The 20,173-nt window shown below is 42.1% G+C and overlaps 1 protein-coding gene across 2 annotated transcripts in view; it reads left to right on the forward strand.

The window, feature by feature from the left end:
• COL4A5 (collagen type IV alpha 5 chain) overlaps positions 1-20,173 on the forward strand; it is a 364,692-nt gene that overhangs the window by 236,438 nt on the left and 108,081 nt on the right. For both annotated transcript variants that reach the window (XM_063937288.1, XM_063937287.1), the window contains exons 20-24: positions 7,617-7,781; positions 8,103-8,186; positions 8,550-8,639; positions 11,031-11,101; positions 13,125-13,307. In XM_063937288.1, the coding sequence (XP_063793358.1) occupies positions 7,617-7,781; positions 8,103-8,186; positions 8,550-8,639; positions 11,031-11,101; positions 13,125-13,307 (593 nt within the window). The remainder of the gene's footprint in view (positions 1-7,616; positions 7,782-8,102; positions 8,187-8,549; positions 8,640-11,030; positions 11,102-13,124; positions 13,308-20,173) is intronic.

Genomic DNA, 20,173 nt, shown 5'->3' on the forward strand with positions numbered 1-20,173 from the left:
TTTATTTTTAAATTGTTACAACAGGTATTACAATGCCTATTATTTATATATATTAAATTGTTGATTGATCCTTTCCACCTGTCTGCATAGATTTATTTTAGCGCTGTTACAGTACTTTTAGTACAATTGTAACCTCATTTATGTGCATGATAAAAGAACAAGCAGAGACTCTCTGGGGCGGGCAGAAGAAGTCTTGTCAAAATATATCTGCAGAGCTTGGACTACGACTATTTGAGCCAGATCTTCCCAGTCCCAGGAGGAAAAACTGGAAAAACATTTTCCTGGTTTAAGTGGAAAGCCAAAAAAACTTTTGGCTGGATCATAAGAACCATACGAAGAGCCACTCTATTGTCATTGAATACGAGAAAAGGTAGCTGAATACCGAAAGGCGCTGAGGTAATAGGCATAAGAAAGACCAGCTTCCACGGAACAAACTGAAGATCCACTGACTCCAAAGACTCAACTAAACAGAGACTTTTTATAGTCAATAGAACCAGATTAAGATCCCATGCCCTGTAAAAAGGTTCGAACCTCTGGACGAATGGCCAAATGCCACTGGAAATAACTGTACAGGGCTGAAATTTGTACTTTCAAAGAACAAAACTTTAAACCGGCCTCCAAATCCCCATGAAGGAAGGCTAAGTAATGAGAGACGTAAAACTTGGAGGTATGGACCCTTCTCTGTCCACACCACAAAATCAGTTTCCAGGGCCGAAGCATGGACTGATCTACAGAGAGAAAAACCTTTAGCCATCAAAAGCTTGGTCTCAAAAGCCAGGGCGTTAAAGCAAACTGAGGAAAGTCCTTGTGTTGAAACGGACCATGTCGCAGCAGGTCTGGTCATAGTGGAAGACGCCAACCGGGACCTACTGACATTTTTAGTTTGTCGGCGAGACACGAGGATTACTGTTACCCGTTGATCCTTGATGTGCTTGAGTACCTAAGGCAACACTGGGGTTGGAGAAAACAGATAAGCCTGATGAAAATCCCATGGAACTGTCATGGCATCCACTGTGAAAGCCAACTGGTCCATGGATCTTGCACTAAACTGTGGAACTAACTGCTGGAGGACCTCTGGATTGAGAGACCACTCCCCTGGAAGAAATGTGGTTCTGCTGAAGAAGTCTGCTTCCCAATTCTCCACTCCCAGTATGAGGGTTTGAGAGTGTCAGAACAAAGGTCTCTGCCCGGGAAAAGAATTTGAGCTGGCTCCGCCATTGCTGTGGCGCTCTTTGTGCCTCCCTGATGATTTACATATGCCAACTGAATACAAATGGACCCCAGAGAGAGCCAGAAAGATGGCTTGAAGCTCGAACATGTTGATTGGAAGAGCCGTCTCCGATGGTGACCAAAGACATTGGCGCCAAAGATGTAATGTTGTGGCACCCCAACTTAGAAGACTCGCGTCTGTGGTCACAATGACCCAATGTGTGATGCTAAGCACCCCATTCAATTTTGGAGAATTTCCCACTGGAATTTCCACGAGTGGAATCTGGCGTACTGAATAATCTCGAAGGTGCAGACCATCATGCCTAACAACTTCATGCACAAAATCGATGGACGAGGCACTGACAGTACTGTTGTGACCAAGTCCTGAAAGGTCTGTGCTCTGGACCCCAGCAAGAAAACTCACTGAAGACCATCCCCAGAAACTGTAGGCGCTGACAATGTATTAGGTGAAACTTCTTGAAATTCAGTATCCAGCCGTGATTCTAAAGGACTTGAATTGTGCGATCTAGGTGCTTCTGTAACTGTGAAGCTGAATCAGCCTTCACAAGCAGATCCTCTAAATAATGTATGATAGTGATACCTTTCTTGTGCAGTAAGCTCACCATTTCTGACATGATCTTGGTGAAAACGCACAGAGCATGGCTAGGTAGGCCCTGGAATTGATAGTGATCGGATCTGACTGCAAAACTGTGGAGAGAATGAGGACCTGCCCAAATCGGAATGTGCATATGCATCCCTGATGTCCAGTGAGGCCAAAAATGTGTTGGCCTCCATGCTGTGAATTACTGATCGGAGAGATTACATTCGAAAATGATCCACCTGGTATTCAAGGTGCGAAAATACAAGATTGCCCGGAATGAGCTGTTCTGAACAAGGACAAAGTTGGAGTAAAAACCCAATTTCTACTCCAGCGGTGGAACTGGAGCACTGACGCAATCCAAGAGGAGAGAATTGATGCCTCCCTCTTCACAGCAGTGGTAGAGGATCCCTGAGGTCTATGATGTAACCTCTGGAAATGATGCCCAGCACAGAGCCATCTGAAGATTACTCCACCCAATGGTCTGTGAAATAGAGCAACTGCCTTCCGACTGGTTAGCGGACTGAGTGGAGAGATAGCCGGTCAAGTGCTAGACTTCTCCGGAGCCTTGGCCACCATGCGCCAGTCAAATCTGCCCTTAGAAGCCGAACCCCTACCAGGGAAGAAGCGGCCTATGGCAGACTGACCTCTAGTGGATGCTCCACCCTAAAAGGAGGAGAAATGTTCAGAAATGTAAACCCCACTGTTTAGGGTCAGCCCTGGAAGAAAAATGCTCTTCCCACTGGTAGCCTGGGCACAGCCTCACACACATATTTAGTTGCACCACAAAGCTGTTCCACCAAATCAAGTGAGGAATCATTGGATGAATCTCAATAGCTCAAGCCACCCATGCCGAAGCTTGTAAAGGTCGTAAAATGACCCCAGAGCCTATAAAAATTTACTTGAGACAACCTTCCAATTGTTTATCTAGCTGATCCTTAAAGGACGCCAAGCCCTGAACAGGAAGAGAAATGTGTTTACCTAAACGCACCACTGCAGCATCAACCTTGGGAGGTAATTCCCACTTGGACACACGATCCGCTAGAAGCGAATAAAATTAAGCAAATTTGTGAGTAACTGAGAATTTCTTTTCTGATGCCTTCCAGGCCTCCTCGATGAAACCATTAGAGATCTAAAGAAGGGAAAGTACCGACTTTCCTGCGCCGATGCTTGAATGGACTCACAGCCTCTGGGAGTGGCGTACAACAGCAACGTAGGCATCCAGTCCGTGACTCGGGGATGCCAGTCACCACAAGTTTACCCTCCTCCTTGTCCAAGTACAAAACTTCTAATGGAGCCCTGGAAAGAGGAAGATGCTTATGCGCCACACAGCTGAGGATATTTGAAAAAGCATTCCAAATAAGAGGAAACTTTTTCAAACTCTGCTGCCGTACGCTCCATGGTAAGGAGCCATGGTGGATCATACACAGATTTGGGAGTTGCACCACCAGGAGCAGGCAACTCAAAACCACACATCAAATAAACAGGCGCAGCAGCCACCCTAGCCTGATCCTCTCGCTGAAGCACTACAAGCTTCACTAAGTCAGAAACCAGAGCCCATGTCGGCTCCACAAGAGCTGACATAGAGCCCCTGATGCCTGCGCGACATTAGACTTTGTCTTTCAGTACGTGCACAATGTCTCAGAGTCCACCTGTCTGGGTGTGGATTATTAGATCTACAGTCAATAGATCGACCACTAATGATCTACATCAGTGGTCAGGGAACATGGGTAAATTACCCCAAATGGGGTAAAATTTAAATTCAGACGGTCGCGCTGCCAAGACACAGCCCCGTCCAGCACCGGCCGGCTCGCAATGTGACATGCTTACGTCACACCGCGCTCCCTGCGGCCCACCCTGCACTGTGCTCCTGGCCGCCCTGTGCTGTGTTCCTGGCCGCGGTGTGATGTGCTGACGTCACACCACGCTCCCTCGCGCCCGCCCGTCCTGCGCTGTCCTGCCCGCAGCCCGCCAACCCACACACAGAACTTGAAGTGTTCTGTGGCTGACCGCTGACTGAGTTCCGCAGGATCAGACAGTGGCCCACATAACAGTGGGTAATTCCCACTGACACTACTGAGGTGAGGATGTGACCATCTGTCTCCTAAAAGTCGTGCGCCCCTGCCCCCCCCCCCCCCCTCCTCCCTTCCCCCATCATCCATCTTTCTTACATTCATTCTGGTGTTTTGGGGAGAAAGTGTTAATTAACCCATTCACACATACACAGTATCTCAGAAATGCCATATAAACAGTGCTAACCAGTATATATGCACAATAATATATGATTTCCTTCCTTTCAAATCAAGGGGGTAACGTTGGCGTATCTAAATATATTTTTGGGTAAAAGGTAAAAAAGTTCCCTGACCCCTGATCTACATGCATTAGGTCAACAGGGTCAAAAGGTCTACAAGGAATAGGTAGACAGTAGAAAAGGCTGATCAACACAAAAGAGGTAGACATCAATTTTTTATTTGGGGAGGGGGGGGTGTTTTGTCATTTTTCTGACACAAACAAGCCCCATTAGTGTACTGCGCCCCCTCGCACGGCACACTTTGGACAAGGTTACTATTCCCAATCGTCGACCATTGTCATGTCGACCTTTTGACTCTAGTGAAATTTTAGACCCTGTTGACCTTTTGACCATGTCGACCTAATGCATGTGGACCATTAGTGGTCAACCTAGTAACTGTAAACCATTTTAGTGTATATCTATAGACCGGGTACCCACCTGTCCATATGGCAATTTAATATTACAGTGGGCACAAGTGAAAAACAAAGCCATAGTAACGATTTTTGCTTTGATGGGTTTGGCTTTGTCCGTCATAGTCCCCACGCGGCCTCACTATGCATAGCGGACGCAGGCAAAACAAATTCCCAGATACAGGAAATTAATACACAGGTCACTGAGCAACTGCACAATTCCCCAGAACAGAAGAGGCAATAATAGGCAATAAAAAATACAGATGCTTGGCCTTCCTGAGAGGCTAACAGCTGAAGAGGAGAGGAGCTGAGAAGAGAACTGCATCAGCTGATTATTCCAGCCTGCAGGGTCCAGAAGAGATCAGGAGTTTACTTTCTTTACAGACTTATGCAGCAACCAGGACTGTACCACTGCTGCAGCTATGTGTAGGGGAGGACAGCAGCTCCAGGGAATGTGTAGGGTTAGGCATGAGGGGAAGGCTTAGGGTTTAGGGGTAGGGGTCAGGATTAGGCATAAGGGATAGAAATCTCACTGGAACACCGCTGCTGAGAGTTCGCCGCTGGAACTGCTCTGCACATGCTGGATCCGGAAGAAGATGTTGGAGCTGTTGCTGCTGCCGCTGGGAGAAGATAAGATACCACTAGCCTGCAATCAGTGGTTTGTCAACAGTTCGTCATGTCAAGCTATCCTTGTAGACATGGTGAATGTCAACATTGTCCTTGTGACCATGTTGATATTTTCATGTCGTCCTTATGCAGATCGACATAACTGTCGACCAATCACACCACACAGTTTAGGATAACCATCTTTCTCCTTTGGTAATAAATATATGCTTGAGGTTAGAATTTGTTGCAGTGCAGATGGATTATAACATTTTTAAGGACATGAATTCATGATAGCAGACAGGGGACTCAAGCTCCTGGTTTCAAAAGTGGACAGCTGATGGCGAATTAAAATCTTAGCTCTTATAGTTAGGTCACTGGAATTCAGCTAATACTGTAATAGTTGCTGTGCAGAAATAAAACACTATCTTACGGAAAAATAGGATTTAATTCTCATTATTATCTGATTCACCTTACTGGAAGTAAAATGACTTTTTAATTTGATTTATTTGCACATATTGTACAAGAAACAAGTACAAGTCAGTGTAATCAAGTGAATGAATTGCAGCATAGCCAAAACACCATCACTCAGTCATACATTAAAATAAGCACAGAGTATATAGCACACAATGTGACATCCTAGACTGTACACCATGTACTGCACTACTCACATCATAAAAGCAAGTTAACATTTTCAACAAAGATCAAGTGCTATGATGAGGCATAAGTGAGCGGGAATCACAAGCTCAAAGCTTTATTGAAAAACAGACAAACTATAAGGGAGAAAGGGAAGAAAAGACTCCATTGCACAATCAAAACACAAGCAATGTGCAGAAATTTCCAACATAGATCTAGCAGTATAATGGGGAGAGTGAGAAGAGAGTTAGGCGGGGGTTATAACGGGCCTACAGCTACTGTATATTAACAGACAGACATACAGTATAAGAGAGAAAGGTCTAAGCAGAGGTGAGATATCCTTCTCTACCTTAGAGGTGTCTATAATGGAATAGTCTCTCAGCAAACTGTGAATCAGTCTGAGCAGTTCTGGAACAGTATATTCTGTCTTTCCAACAGGATGATTCCTTGCAAGACATAAGTGTCCTTAAAACAGTTGATAAGTCACCTGGCCTAATGGGTTGCCCCATAGATATGGGTGCCAGGGATTCATTGATGAGGTGGTATGAAAGGCTCTTCATGGGTACATTGTGTAGGTATAATCAGGAGGTGTCTCTGTTGGAAGGAGCTGTTCCACTTGTTCTTACAGAGTGGTAGGAGGAAATACAAAGACACAGAGCTGCCTGTAGAGGCATCCTTCCTTACAATCACAGTCCTGCGAATACAGCTTGCAAATGAAGAACCAACACAGGGATATCTGGAATCCCTTTCTGATCTTTGAGGTGCTCCTTGTATATGACTTCCTCTTTTACTTTATCCATTTTGGAACACCAGATGATCCTCTGCACCGAACCAGGACCATAATGAGTACAGCAATCACTTATACTCTCATCTATCAGATCTAAGTGCAGTAATGCCTCCAATCTCTGGGTTCTGCATGATAACAAAACAAAGAGGCTCTATTCACCAGCACCAAGCTGTAATATCAATGTACTGCATATCAAGTTAATATATGAACAAAACATTTCCATCAGGCGAAATCTGTGTAGTGCTCTGCTCATAAAGATTATACAATGCCATTTCCTGATCAAGGCTAACCGGTCCGCATGCACGTGGTGATACTTGATGTAATGATCAGAGTACCTGAGTAGGGCCAGACTGTCTGCGATCCTGCATCTTGGAATTCCAAGTATCTTTCAGATGGGATCCGGTCAAGATGCCAGCTGTCAGAATCCAGGCATCCGTCAGAATATCAATGTCAGAATCCCCGAAAGTAAAACAAGGGTTGTGGACTTGCCGCACAGAATCTTGAGCAATCTTATAATAACTAGTTGGATACTACCCAATTCTTATCTATTTCTGTGAATCAATGTCCACCTATTGCAAGATTGGTGGTGCACCTTGAGAGTATAATTGAATACAAAAACGAGGATTACCATAGGAGAATGGTACTAGACTCTCCTATTTAAGGGCACTCTTGTATCTATATAAACATAACCCATATGGTATTGAACAAATTGTAAAGGTTTTTATACTGGGCCTCGGTCCTATTCGATCATCTAAGTCATATTACATTTGATTGTCCGCAAAGTAATAAGGATAGGCAAGGTCTTAAGGTGTATTTCTGGGTTCTGCTATCCAGTATCTGCTCCAGCATAGAATACGGGCTGAGAGACCCCTACTAGCACCAGCCAATGTAGCTCAAGAATAGTATCAGGGTTTATGGGTGTGCCTAATGTCCTCTATTTTGGGCTGATGACCATATGTCAGCGCAGCCAATGAGAGCACCTATCGGCACTCCTGAGCCCCAATAACGAAAGAGAGAGTTAGAGATTGACAGTCTCAGGCATGTAGAGTTCTATTTTGAAATGTGTTCTCTCTGGGCTCTTAGGTACTTCTGTATCTGGACCTCCAGGGGACCCCGGCCTTCCAGGAGAAAGAGGACAGAAGGGAGATGATGGCTTTGAAGGAATATCCATACCAGGTTCCCCTGGGCAGGATGGCCGTCCAGGATTCCCTGGTCCTCCAGGACCTCCTGGTCCACCAGGATCAACAGGTCCTCACAGATATTGCTTGCATTTTTAATCTATAATTCTTTGCTACTGTACTTAATAATTTATGGACATTTAAAAAAAATTGTACCTTTGTTATTACTTGTGTGCATTTATTTGTATATATTTTTTTGTTTTAAGATCATTTTAACTTAAGTAAACTTATAATGAAAGGGGTTGTGTGTACTGGACTATGCACTGTTCAATCAAATTTCAATGAGCTGTGCCTTACCTCAAAAAGTTTAGCCACTTTCCTAATTATATTTGATACAAACTTGTTACTTATACTTGAACTGTAAAATAATGACTTCTGTTTTTTTGTTCAGCTGGAGCACTATGTGAGAAAGGGTCACCTGGCCTTCCGGGCATTCAAGGCAATCCAGGACTCCTTGGAGAAAGAGGACAGAAAGGTAGATGCTATGCCATTGGTTGTACCACCTGTCCACCTTTCCCAGGCTAAACCAAAAATTCTCGTTTTTGTATCAGCTTGATTATTGTTTATCTCATTTACTGCCCGTAACAATATACTGTACTTCTGTTGTATATAGGTACACAAGTGTTAAAACATTTAAACCAATCATGAGAATAAAAAAGTTCACATATATATTTATTGGTTAGTGATGGAGAATTAGTTGGTGTGAAGAAAGACACATATTTATGTCACTGCAACACTGAATTTACTTTGAAAACAACCTAAACCTGAAGTGATATTAATCCCTTATCTGTTTGTTGTAGTTGCAGTGCAGTCATTGTACTATGTTATATATCTACAGGTGATAAAGGAGAAACCTGTTACAATTGCATAGGCAATGAAATTCCAGGACAAGGACCTCCCGGCCCCCCCGGGCCTCCTGGGAACCCAGGTAAATGCAGGCTTATTCTAAATACATATTGGATCAGATACAGGTAGACATGTTAATGTTTTATTATTTTAAGTTAATATTATCATATAATATAGTACTCTATCTGCATCCGAAATGCCACGTTACATGAAAACACTGTAGCATAGCATTTGGTATACAAATACAGTTGCAGTCACACACAGAATATAGGCATGCTGTATATCATTGTAATCAGCAGAAGCTGCTTGTGCTTCCTATTACATTTAAGACACATTTTCACAGAAAAAAAACGCAAAAAACCTGCTTGGCCTACCGTGTACCGCCACATCATTGCGCGACATCAAATGCTGTTTAGCGTGACTGCAGCAAGGATATAAGAGGACACATCTGTAGTTTCAAAATATATATTGATAACTTTACAGAGACAAACATTCTAAAAATGAATATGCCAATCTTTTTTACAAATCAGGCCCCAGTTACAAAATGATTAAGTGTCCTATGTACAGGATATTGGGGGTCATTCCGAGTTGTTCGCTCGCTAGCTGCTTTTAGCAGCATTGCACACGCTAGGCCGCCGCCCTCTGGGAGTGTATCTTAGCTTAGCAGAATTGCGAACGAAAGATTAGCAGAATTGCGAATAGAAAATTCTAGCAGTTTCTGAGTAGCTCCAGACCTACTCCTACACTGTGATCAGCTCAGCCCATTTTGTTCCTGGTTTGACGTCACAAACACGCCCTACGTTCGGCCAGCCACTCCCCCGTTTCTCCAGACACTCCCGCGTTTTTCCCTGACACACCTGCGTTTTTTAGCAAACGCTGGGAACACGCTGAGTTGCTGCCCAGAAACGCCCCTTTCCTGTCAATCATTTACCGAACACCAGTGCGACTGAAAAGCGCTGCAGACGCTACAGCAAAACAGCTAAGTTTATAGTAAAATAACTAAGCGCATGCGCTCTGCGTACCATGCGCAGTTAGCGACTAATCGCAGTATAGCGAAAATCGGCAACGAGCGAACAACTCGGAATGACCCCCCATTGGGTCTATATGTATACATTTGTATGAATAGTATATTTTGTCTTCTTGCTCTCCTATTCACTTCTAATCATTTCTGTGTCCGTCTCACTCTCTGTCTCACGCTCACTGTCTGTGATAATGCTCAAAGCATTTCATACAGAGTCCTCTGTTGCACCTCACACATATTGTGGTAGGTTTGTCCTAATAGTAATATGCATAACAAAGTTGTTTGCCAGTTTGATTTTTCCTATCATGTGCCCAATGTGGTCATGCTTATGATCAGTTAGGCACAATATCTTTGACTGTGGCCCTGTTCGTAGTCTAGGGGTAGCACGTCTAATTTATGGGCCTAATAACATGTGCAGAGAGAGTTAGATTTGGGTGGGGTGTGTTCAAACTGGACTAAATTGCAGTGTTAAAATAAAGCAGCCAGTATTTACCCTGCACAGAAACAATATAACCCACCCAAATCTAACTCTCTCTGCACATGTTATATCTGCCACACCCGCAGTGCACATGGATTAGAGAAAGATTTTTCTTTTGCGATCAACCCTGAATTAGGCCCTATGCTAGGAAATAAACAATCGAATATCAATATTTTGGTTTTGGATGTGTTCGTAAAGGATTAGGGATACATGTGGAATGATAATCATTGACATTTTATACACAGAGCACAAATAAGACACTATAAATTGTGCACAAATGTGTGTCATATTTATAGGACATTGGGTCTTAATAGGAAAACAGGACACACATCGGGCAAACTCTAATCAGAGCTTAAGACCCCATGGGGCCCTAGGCAAGATATTAGTTTTAGCCTCCGTGCGTTAAAACCAGGGCCCCAAAGACTTTAGGCAGGCTGGGGTGCTGGTGAGATGGGGCATTGTATCTCTGCGCATTGGAGAGCATGGTTGCATTTCCCTGCACTCCACCCTACAGATGCTAGACCTTGGCATTCTGTATCCTTTACTGCCCATTGTCGGCACCCCTGGTGAAAGCAAACCCTCCAAGTGTGGAAACAAAACACCCCAAAAAATGTTGTGCCTTTGGCTCTGACCTTAAATATGGAGTTCATTTATATGACCATGTTTGTAAGGCATTTGCAGCAATTTTTACACACTAACATTACTACACATATTCATATTGTCATTTCTTAGAGTAGATTATAAATCTAGAACTCAAGTTGATTCCCTTCTATAGATGACCTCCACTGCCTCACCTTTTCTGACTAAACATGTACTCTATTTAACTGTCATAGAAAGTAATCAAAGGTCTTTTAAGGCTTGGTTACACAAATAAAATCTAGAAGCAGTATACACAATATGATAGAGAATTATCATATTGAATTACAATTATTTGCATCTAATTTATCCAATTGTTTTATTCCTGTTCTCAATAGGGTTGCCTGGTTTTCTTGGGCCAAAAGGGGATTCTGGCCTTCCTGGTATTTCAGGTTCTCCTGGACAACCAGTAAGTGTGTAATGTAGAGGGTCATTTGTACAAAATATCAATGTGAGTGCACGCTTGTGTGTGAGTCTGGAAAAAAAGAAAGTGAAGCACTTATTGGGCCTATTCTGATCCGTACACAAAGTATCTATTGGCGGTGGTCCATCTGTGACTTTATGCAAGTGCCGCTACAAACTCAATCCATTGTAAATATGCTAATACCAATTAGTGTGTCCTTATCCGTCACCATCAGCCCCACCATCGACACTTGCACCAGCCCTATGGCAGCAAGTGTGTGTGTGTGTGTGTGTGTGTGTGTGTGTGTGTGTGTGTGTGAAAAGAGAAACAGAAGCTGATATTGGGCCTTATTCTGAGTCACACTCAGAAGGACACAGTGTTATTCCAATTCCTTAGTAGCCATTTCAAGGAAGGAATGAATTGTGACCGCCCCTGAAGTTATAGTGTTCAAACCCAGGTCTTAGGGGACCTCTGACTTGTTTCTTCCTAGGGGCTTTATCAAAGCATACAGTTCTCAAGATGGTTTACGGAAACACTGAGTTCTCTTTATTTAGAGTCCATAATTAACTAATCATAAGGTCACATGACTACCTACACTACAGTCATGTGATGACATAGTGTTTTTATAAAATGTATATATATTACTAAAATCAATATAAACATAATCCAAATTATTAACAGTTTCCATGTACGTAATATTCTTTTTGTAAAATGTGTAGTTTTTCTTATCAAACGATTGGAACTGATATGTGCCATACATGGTAGTTGTTCACAGTATACTGTAGATTGGCACTCAGCGGTTCAGTGTGTGCATTGCACCAAAGACAGACAAGCACTGGGCATTGGCAGTTTTCAGTGCACCCTTACCAAGAGGCATTTGGAGGAACAAATCAGCACCTCTACAGGTGCAATGTTCCTTTTACCAGGCTGGGACCACCAACAGCTTCTTTACCCAAGCATTGAGGATGTGCACTGGACATGGAATGTACCACAGTAAGAGAGAGAACTAGATGGTGAAGGGAAGGGTAGAACTCATTGCCCTGTCATATATATCCTACAATACTGACCTGTGATGTGACACATGCAGAGATGTCAAGGAAATAAAATAATTCAGATAAAAATAAATAAAAATCCCAAACGTCCTATATAGATAACACTTGTAAAACCGAGTGTGCCTTGGAGTGGGAGAGGTTTAGCTAGCATAGGAAGAGCAGCTCTATCCCTAGAGTGCCTTGCCCTTTGTGGTGGAATGTAACTATTCAGCAGGTGCCGCAGCATGCAAAGGTACATGATATGTCCATAGGTGCCCTTGGTCAACAGTGCTTTCACTGACTATCAGATGACCGTTCAGCCAGCCAGACTGTATGAATGGGGTTTTACAGTGTGGCTAGGAATTATACTTATTTAAATTAATGTAAAGAATATAACAACACTTTATTTCATACTGTATTGGATGTTAACCCCCATTACCTTATACCTGTACTTGAAATATGCATACAGTAGCTTACTGTCCTAAGAGGACACAGGGGGAATACATATATTGAAGAAGGTACTTTATTTGTCCTGTCACTAACCTGTACTTGAAATATGCATACAGTAGCTTACTGTCCTAAGAGGACACAGGGGGAATACATATATTGAAGAAGGTACTTTATTTGTCCTGTCACTAACTTGTCTCATCAATGGTATCCTGGAATTCCACATGCCTTGTATGCCAGAGGCTCATCTTCAATATCATCCTGCTTTTGAGAGGCCAACACTAGCAGGACACCACATATGTCTTCACCTTGGATGGTACTCATAAATCCCTGTTCAATTCTGGATTCCACAACTCCTTGCTTTGTACAACAAATTTATGTTGTACCATTCCTTTACCTTGTGACTCTCCCAACACTTGCCCTCTGGATTCTCTCCTTTCTCTCCTTGTGTTGGGCAAAAGAGTCAGTGATACTGGGTATAATAATGTGTTGTGGTATAAATTCTGTTAGAGATAAATATTTCACACACTAACACACTTTTCTTCTCACAGGGATTTTCTGGTTCTCCCGGCAGCCCTGGCCGTCCCGGGCCCAAAGGTGATCCTGGTGATGTGATTTCACAAAAGGGAGACAAAGGTGACACAGGATTCCCAGGTCCAGCAGGCAGTCTTGGTCGAGATGGTAACCCTGGAAGGGATGGAAGTCCGGGATTTCCTGGTCCTAAAGGAGAGCCCGTATGTTGGATTTTTTTCTATTACATGATTGAAATGCCAGTTCAACAAGCTGCTTGTATCCGCATGCTCAGTGCCTGGCATTATTAATATAGTTCTCACATCTCCATATTATTAGAATTCAACAATTTATACTATCCCACTGTCTCAATATAGGATTTTATTCTGATTAACTGTGAACTGGGCCAACGCCATCATTAAGCAGCTTTAGGCAGCTGCCTTGGGCGCCGACCACTGGAGGGTGCCGCTGTGGTGGCTGAGTCTAACAAACAAAAAATTAAGGATCCTCTTTTACGTGCTCTGGTTGTGTCTCTAATCAGCTGCAGCCACCGCTATCCATCCCGACACCACTGTTACTCGGCCGTCACCGCACACATGATACCACTGATCACTTTCATGTCAGTTCCAAGTACCTTCCACAGCTGCACAGGCTCTCAGCACTGATTTGTGCCGAGTAGCAGCGCTGGCGCCAGTCACCGGGTCTCTCCACACCTTATCTCCTCCTGCTCCATTGGAGAAAAGAGAGCTGCTGAACAGGGCTGAGAATATTTGACTAACAGACTGGTGTGGACATCACACTGGTTAGTATTTGTTGCACTGTAGTGTAGGTTTGTAGCTATGGCTACTGTATTTGCACAAGTACTGTACACAAGAGCGTTCTTCCAGCATAGCCGTCTGCCCCGAGAATACACAGAAATAGGGGCTACCCTTGCAGGGAGATATTGGGAGGTATGCACAAACAACATTTTGTACACACTTCCTGTTATCATTAACACGGGTGCATGCCTGCGGACCGGGTCCCCTGCAGCTATGTCTCCTCTAAAGCAGAAGCGTTGGGGACTGTGCGGGAGGCTCCATTAGGCGCAGCAGCTGTCACATTGGCGCAGCAGCTGTATAAAAGGCGGGAAGAACACTTGGGCAGTCTCTGGGTTCAGACAGTCAGGATAAGACAGCTTGGTGTCACACACATCACAGCTCAGATAGTGAGGACACTGAAAACTGTTACATTAAGAAGGGATAAGAAGACACAGAAAAGTGTTATATTAGTAATTAACAGTTTACTAAAGCATTACATTAGAAAGAAGTAGCAGTTTAAGTGTTAAATTAGTTTACTAAATATTCTGAACAAGGTGTGTGTGTGTGTGTGTGTGTGTGTGTGTGTGTGTGTGTGTGTGAGAGTGATAAAGCAAGCTAGATTCATCACCCTCACACTATTGGCAGTGCACTGGTGGTGCTCTGAAAGCACTGAGTCTGTCTTCTCTGAGCCCCTTGTTATGATGGTGTACAGAATCAGACACTCTCACACTAGTACAGCCAATCAGATACTCTCAGCAAGATCTTGCCTTGTAAGTGAGTGCCCCTTTAAAAAAAAAGTCAGAGATATGATAGCGACTAAAGCGGCCATTGCCCGGCTATGGAAAACTGACAAAATCCCCTCATTGGTAACTATTCAGAATAAAATTTATAAACACTTCATGTTTCAGACAGCTGAAGCCAAATAGCCTCCCTCCTTGACTTCTATACTTATGAAGAAGCGGTTCAAATGGATCCTCTATAGGGAAAGGATGGGCCACTCTACTGTTTACAGTGCTCCCATAAACCTCTCTGTGCTTCATTCTCCTCCTCTTGCTCTGTGATTACTTGTGAACTTACTCTATTTCTTGTGTTAGAAATGTTATATGTATTCCCGTTACTAATTTAGTAACTGGTTAACTGGGTGCTATTTTTTATTGTTGCTATTGTGCCTGGCTCCCCTAATGTTATTCTTATTTTTTTTTTCTCTTCCCCTTCTCTTCATTCTGTACCACCATTTACATGACAATACTGTTTTCTTCAATAAAAAACAATGTTTAAAAACAAAAAACGTCCGAGATCGATCGGCATCCCGCACCTCCGGCGATCTCGGCATCATTACAACCGGCCCATGATGTATGAAGCACTTTTCTGTGCCTATGAGACTTCACAAACATAAAGCACTGCAGTCATGAAGTCATGATCAGTGATAGCTCACATATATTTTAAGTTGGAAGTCAAATCAACCTTCTGAAGTAGCAGAAAATATGGTTGTAATGGTTGTGTCTGTACATAGAAATGTATTTGGAGAAATGTACTCCTTGTGACTGTGTATGAACTATGGAGACAAAAATACAGTATATTTATATACATAGTCATTTTGGACTTTAGAGACTGTGCAAAATCCGATAAAAAAATGTTTGTCTCCATAGTTCATTATTAGTCCCTAGAAGTATATTTGTCCCCAAAAAATTATTTTTGTATACATTTAGTCAATTTTGGCTTGAGGAGCCTGGACACTGCATGTGCAAAGAAACACACACACACATTATATATATATATATATATATATATATATATATATATATATATATATATATATATATACACATATATATACATACATACATAATGCAAAAAGTGTCCCTGGCACTCCGGACTTACGTTTAACTTGCTCCGGTGCCCTCCTCTCAGATTTGCATCAGTGTATATCGACTTTAGTATGGGCAGCACTCAGAGACTTGAAAGGCAATAGCTTTGGTGAAAAAAAGCACCGCAGGGCAAATTTATTGTGACGTTTCGGGGTGCTTATCCCCTTCTGAGGAAGGGGAAAAGCACCCTGAAACGTCACAATAAATTTGCCCTGCAGGGCTTTTTTTTCACCAAAGCTATTGCCTTTCAAGTCTGAGTGCCGCCCATACTAAAGTCGATATATATACAGTGGGGATTGAAAGTTTGGGCACCCCAGGCAAAAATTCATTTTAATGTGCAAAAAGAAGCCAAGGAAAGATGGAAAAAAATCTCCAAAAAGGCATCAAATTACAGATTAGACATTCTTATAACATGTCAAAAAAAAGTTTGATTTTATTTCCATCATCATTTACACTTTCAAAATAACAGAAAACAAAAAATGGCGTCTGCAAAAGTTTGGGCACCCTGCAGAGTTAATACCTTGTACTGCCCCCTTTGGCAAGTATCACAGCTTGTAAACGCTTTTTGTAGCCAGCCAAGAGTCTTTCAATTCTTGTTTGAGGTATCTTCGCCCATTCTTCCTTACAAAAGTCTTCCAATTCTTTGAGATTCCTGGGCTGTGTGACGCACTGCTCTTTTAAGGTCTATTCATAGATTTTCAATTATGTTGAGGTCAGGAGATTGTGAAGGCCATGGCAAAACCTTCAGTTTACGCCTCTTGATGTAATCCACCGTGGATTTTGAGGTGTGTTTAGGATCATTATCCATTTGTAGAAGCCAGTCTCTCTTTAACTTCAGCTTTTTCACAGATGGCATCAAGTTAGCGTCCAAAATTTGCTGGAATCTTATTGAATCCATTTTTCCTTCTACTCATGAAATGTTCCCTGTGCCACTGGCTGCAATACAACCCCAAAGCATGATTGATCCACCCCCATGCTTAACAGTTGGACAGAGGTTCTTTTCATTAAATTCTGTGCCCCTCCTTCTCCAAACGTACCTTTGCTCATTCCGGCCAATAAGTCCTATTTTAACCTCATCGGTCCACAGAACTTTATTCCAAAATGCATCAGGCTTGTCTATATGTTAATTTGCAAACTTCAAACACTGACTTTTGTGGTGAGGATGTAGAAGAGGTTTTCTTCTGATGACTCTTCCATGAAGACCATATTTGTACAAGTACACAACTCCAGTGTCTGCCAGATCTTCCAGGAGGGATCGTGCAGTCAAACGTGGATTTTGACTTGCTTTTCTCACAATCCTGCGAGCTGTTCTGTCTGATATTTTTCTTGGTCTTCCAGATCTTGCTTTAACTTCCACTGCTCCTGATGACTGCCATTTCTTAATTACATTCCGAACAGAGGATATGGGCATCTGATAACTCTTTGCTATCTTCTTATAGCCTTCTCCTGCTTTGTGAGCGTCAACTATTCTCAGTTTCAGTGTTCTACACAACTACTTAGAGGAACCCATGGTGCTGATTGTTGGAGCAAGGTTAGATGAGTCTGGGCTTTTAAAACCTTTGAGATTGACATCACCTGGTCTTTCCAGACGATGATTGAGAACAATCCATGATACTGCCAGGTCTCAGCTGTCCAAAGGGGGCATTACAAGGTATTAACTCTGCAGGGTGCCCAAACTTTTGCAGACACCATTTTTTGTTTTCTGTTATTTTGATAGTGTAAATGATGGAAATAAAATCAAACTTTTTTTTTGACATGTTATAAGAATGTGTAATCTGTAATTTGATGCCTTGGAGATTTTTCCATCTTTCCTTGACTTCTTTTTGCACATTAAAATAAATTTTTGCCTGGGGTGCCCAAACTTTTAATCCCCACTGTGTGGATATAGATCTCATACAAAGGCGGCACTCAGAATAAATAGATCAGGCAGGTTTAGTGTACCAACGTTTCAATGCTCTATTCGCAGCATTTTCGTCAGGGTGTTCTGCATCCTGATGAAATTGCCGCAAATAGAGCATTGAAACGTTGGTATACTAAACCTGCCTGATCTATTTATTCTGAGTGCCGCCTTGTATGGATTCTACATTACGTTGCACCAACTGATGCAGCCTGATTTGGAGGGCACCGGTTATTGATTCTTTAATATGTACTTCAGGTCTTTTTGAGGAGTGCTGCTTTACACAAATTATATATATATATATATATATATATATATATATATATATATATATATATATATATATATATATATATATATATATTTTTATTTTCAAAATGGAAGTAGTCAGCGCCTGTTAACGCCCAGAAAAGAGGTGGGAGAAAGGCGCAAGGTTGAGTGAATTAAAATAGGAGGAAGTTAGAAAAAACACTTCTCAATAGAGAATCTTCAGTCCTCAGACCAGTAGTGATTCATGGTAATATGCATAAAAAGAAGAAGCAACAAATAGTGTGTACCGTTTTAACCTGTATGCATTCATAACACTTTGCTACTAAGTGGGTGTTTGATGGTTTTTTTTTAGAGTAATCCCAGAATATATATCACACCCCACAATATTATAGCAAGATATTGCACATATGTTTAATACATAAATTAATCCAGGGTAAAATTGAGCAGGTATCACACGTACAAAAAAAAACAAAAAACAAACAAACACATTTTAAAAGCTTATCGGTCCATCATAAGAAGGTCCAGGGTAGTTTCCGACGCGTTTCGCCTTTACAAGCAAGACTTCATCATGGGGATCCCTTTTGAACACATTTTATCTTTTATATTAGTTATCAGCAGCCACTCGTGAGTTAGAGGAATGCGTATATAAAAAAAAAAAAAAAAAAACTGATTTTATTGAATTGAAAACCATATCGCTACAGATTATAATTGACCACCCTGTGCCCACACTAATACATTTACTAATATATATATATATATATATATATATATATATATATATATATATATATATATATATTTGCAGTATACATGTCAATGCAGCAGATGGCGCACCAAGACAAATACTACACAACACAGAATTGCTGGTCATGCTACTTACAACCTTTCAGTGTTACTGTAGGTTAAGTAGCAACATATTTGTGATCTACAAGTTGATATTTGTTTGACTAAAGTGAACTCAGATTGGACTCTGAAATTGATTGCCCCTTGAATTGGATTTTGTGGTTTACATTATAAAAGAAAACTGGATTATTGCTTATCAGTGTACTGTGGCAGGGACAAATGCTCAGGGCTGCTGGCGTAGATCTCAGGACCAGCTGCTTCTCCCATGGGCAGCTTTTTGTGGTTTGCTCACTAGTTAGTAGCCCCAAGCATCTTTTTGTGTTAATCCCTGAAGGAAAAACTGCAAATATTGTTTACAAAGACATTTTATGATCAATGTCTACAGTATAAAATACATCACAATATTAGATAGCATTACTGTCTTTATAAAAATAGTTCCGCTGAGCAATAACAGACGTCCACGCGAGCAAAGCCGCCAGCAAATGCTAGTTATAAATATATCATAGTGTAAGTCATGTATTTACTATAAATGGATAGCAAACTACAAATCTAGACATTAATTTGTGTTCATCCATATTCGATTTAGAAATAGGCCTAAAATCAAGTTAAGCAGTTTATGTACCAGACACATTACATTTACGTTTATTTTGCTCTGTGACGGCTATAATCATGAGGAGGGCAGTGCCTGACCAATGTATCTATTTTAGGCTTACTTCTTCAGATAAGAAGCTCTATTTACTCATAACGATTCATGATGGCGTGCATTGCCTTATGGGAACCCCATTTTTTATCATGCACCCCTGCAAGGGCGTAATGGGTTTTGCTATCCTTGTAGGCATTGCTACTTAGCACAAAGGTGGTCAGAAAACAGGCTTTTGGTCGGCAGTACGGGGCCAGTCAGTATAATATTCCAAAGATCAGGGGCAGGCAGCACATGGCGCTACTAGATGGTAACCAAGGTCCTTGTCCAGGCACGCAGGGACACAGAGGGGGAAATTCAAATGTTTGAAAAGTCAGTTGGGCGTCTGTTTTTCCTATCTAATAGACAGGGGGGAAAAACAGACACTCAACCAACTTTTCAAACATTTGAATTTCCCCCAGAGAATCAGCATATATAAACAATAGGAAGCATACAGGACCTGTGCTCACACACAGTTTAGTTGTGCTCCCTTGTCAAGGCATGCATCTACTGTATGTAGAAGGAACTATGGAGAGGCCCAGCCACCTGTTTATAGCTAAGGAAAGCTGCTCATGGACAGCAAAAGGATGGGGGAGCGGTGGCAGCAAGTGGCTGTTGTGCAACTGAGTCATGTGACTGGAGAGACACTTTTGCTACAGTAACCTCATACTTGCTTACCTGACCCTCTTCATGAGGGAGAAAATGCTCTGTTCCTGGACTTTCCTGGTAATGTATG

Source organism: Pseudophryne corroboree, chromosome 8, assembly GCF_028390025.1.
Source record: "Pseudophryne corroboree isolate aPseCor3 chromosome 8, aPseCor3.hap2, whole genome shotgun sequence".
Classification (NCBI taxonomy): domain Eukaryota; kingdom Metazoa; phylum Chordata; class Amphibia; order Anura; family Myobatrachidae; genus Pseudophryne; species Pseudophryne corroboree.